This window comes from Strigops habroptila, chromosome 4 (assembly GCF_004027225.2).
Source record: "Strigops habroptila isolate Jane chromosome 4, bStrHab1.2.pri, whole genome shotgun sequence".
Taxonomy (NCBI): Eukaryota; Metazoa; Chordata; class Aves; order Psittaciformes; family Psittacidae; genus Strigops; species Strigops habroptila.
The window spans coordinates 84,440,669-84,447,090 of record NC_046358.1 but is presented as its reverse complement, the minus strand read 5'-3'; the positions used below and the strand labels follow the sequence as shown (position 1 = coordinate 84,447,090).

Genomic DNA, 6,422 nt, shown 5'->3' with positions numbered 1-6,422 from the left:
AGATTTTGCGGGACCCTCTCCCGCACCCCCCCAAACTCAAAGGCTCCTCCCGAGGTGCTGCATCCTCCTCCGCCCGGGGCCGGGCGGGAGAGTCCCGACCCTGCGGGAGCATCGCCGCTGCCCGATACCAAGAACGCAGAGGAGAGAAAGAGAGGCGAGACGGGCCGAGGGGGCGCGGAGCGGCTCATTCCGCTTCTTTTCCCGTCGGAGAGAGCGGGGAGAAACGATGCGCTCGGCGGTGCACGGCGGTCCCGGTGCTCAGCTGCCGGCAGGCTGCACGGGAAGCTCCGACTCCACTTACAACCGAACCGAGCCGCATCGGTGCTTCTGCCACGCACCGACCTCTGCAGCAGCCCCTCGGCGAGGGGCTCCGGGAGCAGCCGCCGTCCCCGGGGCACGACCTCATCCCGCGGCACCTCCCGGCGGCAGCAACAGCGGAGCGGCGGGCGGATCGGAGCCCCGCCCTTTATGTAAATGAGAAACCACTCTCCACCAATACAAAGCGGCAGGCGGGCAAGAGCCCCACCTCTTATGTAAATGAGTCGCCCGCTCCGCCAATGGGGAGCGGCGTCGGGGGCGTGGCCATGTGTCCGCCCCTTAAAGTACATCGTTGCGGGGCCGGTGCGCGCACTGGAGGAGGAGCGCAGCGGCGGGCGCGGAGTGCGGGGCCGGACGGAGCAGGACTGGTTTGGGGTGTTTTCCGCTTTATCGACTGATTTTTCCGCTTTTGCGCCTTGTTTTTATTATTCTGATTTTTTTTTTCTATCTATATTTTGTTTTTTCGCGCCTTGCGGGCGCCCGCGGAGCGGTGCGCGGCTTGCGCCCGCGGGCCGGCTCTGCCACTCGCCCCCTTCCCGTCCACCGATGCTCAACATGACCGAGGAGCACGACAAAGCGCTGGAGGCTCCGTGCAGCCCCGCGGGCACCACCAGCTCCATGTCCCACGTGGACTCGGACTCAGACTCGCCGCTGTCCCCCGCTGGCTCCGAGGGGCTGGGCTGTGCCCCGGCGCCCGCCCCGCGCCCGCCCGGCGCCGCTCCGATGGGCAATAAGGTGGACGCGGCCGAGGTGGATGAGCGCTTCCCCGCCTGCATCCGCGACGCCGTCTCGCAGGTGCTGAAGGGCTACGACTGGAGCCTGGTGCCCATGCCCGTCCGCGGCAACGGATCGCTCAAGGCTAAGCCGCACGTCAAGCGGCCCATGAACGCCTTCATGGTGTGGGCGCAGGCCGCCCGCAGGAAGCTGGCCGACCAGTACCCTCATCTGCACAACGCCGAGCTCAGCAAGACCCTGGGCAAGCTCTGGCGGTGAGTCCCGCGGCCGCGCATCCCTCCGCGGCGCTCCGCGCACGCACCCCCTTCGCAGCGGGGCTGCCCCGGCGGGACCCTGCGTTTGCGCCCTCTCCCCACTTTCTAAATTTCTTTATATATATTTTATTGCCCACGGGGGCTTCTTGAAGCGCTTCAAACTGAAGCTCAAACTCCCCCCCCCAGAGCGTGTGGCTGCGCTGCGAAGGACACGCCGGTCCCAGCCCTGAAAAACCCCTCTTTAAGGGGCCACGGTGGGCTCGGGTCCTGCCCCAGCGCCGTGTCATGCATGGATCTTCCCTGCTCCATCGCCGCCATGTGCAGCCTGGGCCCTTTCCGCGCCTGGCCAGGCTTCCCCTGTCCCCAGGACATCGAGACTTTCTTAATTTCTTCTTTTACAGTGGCTTATTCTAAAAGTTTTCCCCTTTGCCTGGCTCGCTTGTTGCTTAACAAGCTATAAACCTGAACCAGCCGATATTTAGCAGCTATTTTAATCAGATTTCTTATTCCCCTTCTCATCTGTGCGCTCGCATGCTCAGCACTGTGACAAACTTTTTCTGCTGGGTGCTCTCTGCTTCCCACCGAGCCACGTTTTATCCCTGGGCACATTCGGTCGCATCGAGCTGTAGCAAACGTGCATCTCTCCTGCTTGGGCCAGCGATGCTCCCGCTGCCGTTTGGGACTCTCCAAGAGTTTGCAAAGAGATGTCTGCGTGGGGGAGAGCTTTGAAAGAAATAATCCCATTGCTGTCGCTTTTGTGGGTTCTTTGTAAGCACCAAACAAAGCTGGAAATGGGCAGCGTTGTTTGTCGGGTGAGGGGGTGGCATTTGTAGGACAAACATGGGAATAATATTTGGGAAAGGCATTTAAAAAGGGGCAGGGGGATTTTGTTTTGCCCTGTTGTCTGTATCCACAGCGGTCGGGGTTTATTCATGCCTCAGTAGTTGGTGGTTTTAAATATATTTTTGCAACATAACTCTTTTTTGCCATGGCAAATTCGTCTTGTAATTAACTTACTGGTTGTTCGAATCGGTGTATGGGAAGTGGGGATGTGTGAGCCTGAAAAGAGGCTGAAAACTTCTAAGGCAAAGATATTAACTTTGGATTATTTCTTTCTTTTTTTTTTTCCCTTTCTCCTTCTTAAAAAAATATAAATCACTCCCAAACCAGTTTGTTAAGTGAAAATGAGAAACGTCCCTTTGTGGAAGAAGCCGAGCGGCTCAGGGTCCAGCACAAAAAGGATCACCCGGATTATAAATACCAGCCCCGGAGGAGGAAAAGCGTGAAAGCCGGGCAGAGCGACTCCGACTCCGGCGCCGAGCTCAGCCACCACGCGGGCACCCAGATCTACAAAGCGGACAGCGGGCTGGGGGGCATGGCCGAGCCCCACCACCACGGCGATCACACAGGTAAAGGGCCAAAGAACCTGCAGATCCCAAGCATCCTGGGTTGGGATGTGAACCCGGAGCAGGCACAGGCTGCTCTGCCCCCCCGGGTGAATATTGGTGGGATTGGGAGCATCCAAAAGCAGGGATTGCTGCCCTGAGAGCTGTGGTTTTGCACCAGAACGTGGCCACGGTTTTGTTTAGTAAATGCTTATAGAGGTGACTGTGCAATTGGAAATCCCAAAAGCGCAGGGATCCTGCATTCCCAGCTGTCCTAGGAGGAGGGGGAATTAATTGTGAGCTAATAAGGGTTAATAACGCATTGGCCATGCGAGGGGTGCCTGGGGGAGCGGGTCCTGAAGAGGCTGCTTCCCCCCTGGAGCTCCCCGCTTCTTGCCGGCGCTGCAAATTGGCACAGGGTGTGTGTTGACAGATTCCAGGAGGATTGCGAACGTCCTGCAGCTTCAGACGTGTCTGCGCTCTCACCCAGCCTGGCTGGGGATCCCGGCACGGCTCCTCTGCCTGCAGGAGAGCCGGGCTGGCCTCAGGCTGCCTGTGGGGAGAGCCGAAAGGGTCTATCCAAACCCACTCCCGAAGCGAGGAGGGGTTTGTGGAGTCAGGGGGTGTCCCGCTATGTCTCAGAGTGATCCTGATGGACACAGTGTGCTCCCCAGCTTCTCCGCACTCCAAATCATTACCTATGCAGGTGGTTTACCCCAGCCAGGGACCTGGTCCCTGCCATGGTCACAGGGGGACATCAGCCATCACAACACAGTGCCGTAGATTTAAATCCCGCTTCCTTACAATAAGAGGGGGTAGAAACATGCGTTTTTTTAATGTCCTTGAAGGAGCTGGGTGTTTTGTGGCTGTTCTCATTAAAGCCTTGTTGTCCCTTCATCCCCAGGTCAGACACATGGACCACCCACCCCCCCCACCACCCCCAAAACCGACCTCCACCACGGCAGCAAGCAGGAGCTGAAGCACGAGGGCCGCCGCCTCGTGGAAAGCGGCCGCCAGAACATCGACTTCAGCAACGTGGACATCTCGGAGCTGAGCAGCGAGGTCATCAACAACATGGAGACCTTCGACGTGCACGAGTTCGACCAGTACCTGCCGCTCAATGGCCACGCTGCCATGCCAGCCGACCATGGCCCCAACGCTGCTGCCGGCTCCTATGGTGCGTCCTATTCCCACTCGGCCACGGGCACTGGTGGGGCCAACCAGGTTTGGACTCACAAAAGCCCGGCCTCGGCATCGCCATCATCTGCTGACTCGGGCCAGCAAAGGCCCCACATCAAAACGGAGCAGCTGAGCCCCAGCCACTACAGTGACCAGTCCCACGGCTCCCCTGCGCACTCCGACTATGGCTCCTACAGTGCCCAGGCTTGTGCCACCACTGCCTCCACCGCCACGGCTGCTGCCTCCTTCTCCAGCTCCCAGTGCGACTACACGGACCTCCAGAGCTCCAACTACTACAACCCCTACCCCGGCTACCCCTCCAGCATTTACCAGTATCCCTATTTCCACTCCTCCCGCCGGCCCTATGCAACACCCATCCTCAACGGCTTGTCCATCCCGCCGGCTCACAGCCCCACTGCTAACTGGGACCAGCCTGTCTATACGACCCTGACGAGGCCTTAAAGGATGTGTGGAGCCCCCGAGGGCTTCCCCGACATATGCACTAATGAAGGAATGAAGACGAAGAGCGTGGAGTGCCGTGATAAGTTTCCGAAGTGCCTCCTGAGCCACTGGGAACTCTGCTCGTTGCGACTGGATGTCCCCTTGCTTCAAAAACTCTCCAAAAGGACAGAGCTCTATTTTTCTTTAATACAATTAAAAAATGAAATTAAAAGAAAAGGACTGGTGATTTTTCCTTTTGAATAAATGAAGGACAAAACCATTCGACTCCTCTGTGAGGACTGAACTGAACTTACTCGTCGTGGAAGTTGACAAGTGCAAAAAAAAGTGGAGCTGGGGGGGTGGGAAAGGGAGGGGAAGAAAAAAAAGCTGTTTGAGACTTTAAGGGTCTATTGCAATGTGAGGAACGGACCAACCTTGAGGGCAAGAACTCACTGGGACCAAGGCGGAGGAACCCCGAAAGCCCGGCTATTCCGTGTAACAATCTCGTGGGAACAAGCGAGTCTGGTGGGACCAACCAATTACATGTCTGAAGTGTTTGTTTTATTTTAGTCAAGAGTTCTTCTGAGCAAGGTTTGGCTGTAATTAACATTTTGTTTTGTTTTATGGAAGCTTAAAGTGGTTTTTGTTTCCTTTTTGGTTTTGTTTTTTTTTTAATCTGTTAAATATGTATTTATGTTGTGTATTATTTTGTCTTTTAATTAATGAAGTAATTTTGTGCAAAAAAAAAAAAGTAGAATTTTAAAAGATTTTAAAGATTCGGGGACGGGAGCATAAAACTAGTGGAGATGATACAATAAAATGGTGTTATGAGTCTAGAGGTTTTCCTTGGTTTTTGGGCTTGGGACGCTGCAGCAGTTGTGTTGGAGAGAGGGACTGAACCAATCTGCCCATCGCAGAGCTGGTCACCAACAGGGAATTCAAATGGGAATGTAAAATAACAAGGGGGGGAACAGTTACTAATTCAATCGGGAGGCTAAAAGGGTTGCAACAAGGAGCAGGCAGTTTTCCTGGCAACCTGCTCTCGGGTGTTCAATTGGGACTTAAAGCATTGCAGAGTCTTTGTGCGCTTTCGGAACCGGGACTACTTTATAGGAAGATGTAATTTAATGAGAAATGATCAACTTCTGCTTTAAGTTTTTGGCTTCTAGGGACCAGATATCACCCATCAAGCTGTGAAACTAAAATCTTCTCCACTAAAAAAAAGTTTTAGGTACTTAGTTTTAGACTAATATTTCATTGATATACTTCTACTTCTTCCATTGTATGCTGAGCATATAATAACCACCTATTTTATGGTAACTTGTGCCTTTAAAGAACCTTTGTAAATCTAAACCCACGTTTCAGAGGTTATCATCTTTTTACCTTTTCTACGTTTCCTACTCTTTTGTTTTGTTTTTTTTTTTTTTCTTTTTGTTTTTCCTAAAAAAATTATTTTTTTGCATATTTCCTTTTGGGGGGACATTGGGGGTGGGGGAGAATACAGAAAACTCCTTTTTATGCAATCTATTTTTCTGTATAAAGTTTGAGAGACTTTGCCTGTTACTTATCTGTTCTCTTCACTAGCTTCTGACTAAGCAATGCTAACTTTTGTACAGATCCATTTGATGAAATTAAAAGTTGCTTTTTATCAAGTTACGTGTTGGTTTTCTTTCTGCTTGAGCCTCTTGCTGGGCTGAAAAGAAACACGGGAGAAGGAGACGGGCTCTTCGGAATAAACTGTTTTGACTGAGGTTTTCTGTTCTCTTAATGTCTTGTTGGTTTTGGTTGGCTTTTTCTTTTCCTTACTCCCTTTCCCTGTGTTTAAATAGTGTCTTACTATGAGGATTTTAATTCTTTTTACTTCAAAAATGATATTTCCACATCCATAATCCCAAGGATTTCATAGGATTTCACTGAGGCTGCTCACATGAGTACAGGTTTGCAAGGTCAGGCTGTGCATGGTTTTAGCCCCAGTTCCTTTTATTCCATACAGCAATTCCATACAGCATGTAGGAATTTTACAGTAGCAAGTCCTGTTTTCTGGTTGGTGAGCCCTTGTAAATACCTCTTAATTATGATAGCAACAAAATTATACCTTGCATGTAGTGGG

The 6,422-nt window shown here is 52.7% G+C and overlaps 1 protein-coding gene across 1 annotated transcript; it reads left to right on the top strand.

Moving 5' to 3' along the window:
• Positions 1-631: 631 nt before the first annotated feature.
• Positions 632-5,964, top strand: SOX8 (SRY-box transcription factor 8). Its single transcript, XM_030483165.1, has 3 exons — positions 632-1,307; positions 2,478-2,716; positions 3,597-5,964. The coding sequence occupies exons 1-3, from the start codon at positions 865-867 to the stop codon at positions 4,331-4,333; spliced, it is 1,419 nt and encodes a 472-aa protein (XP_030339025.1). The 5' UTR covers positions 632-864; the 3' UTR covers positions 4,334-5,964.
• The last annotated feature ends 458 nt before the right edge of the window (positions 5,965-6,422 follow it).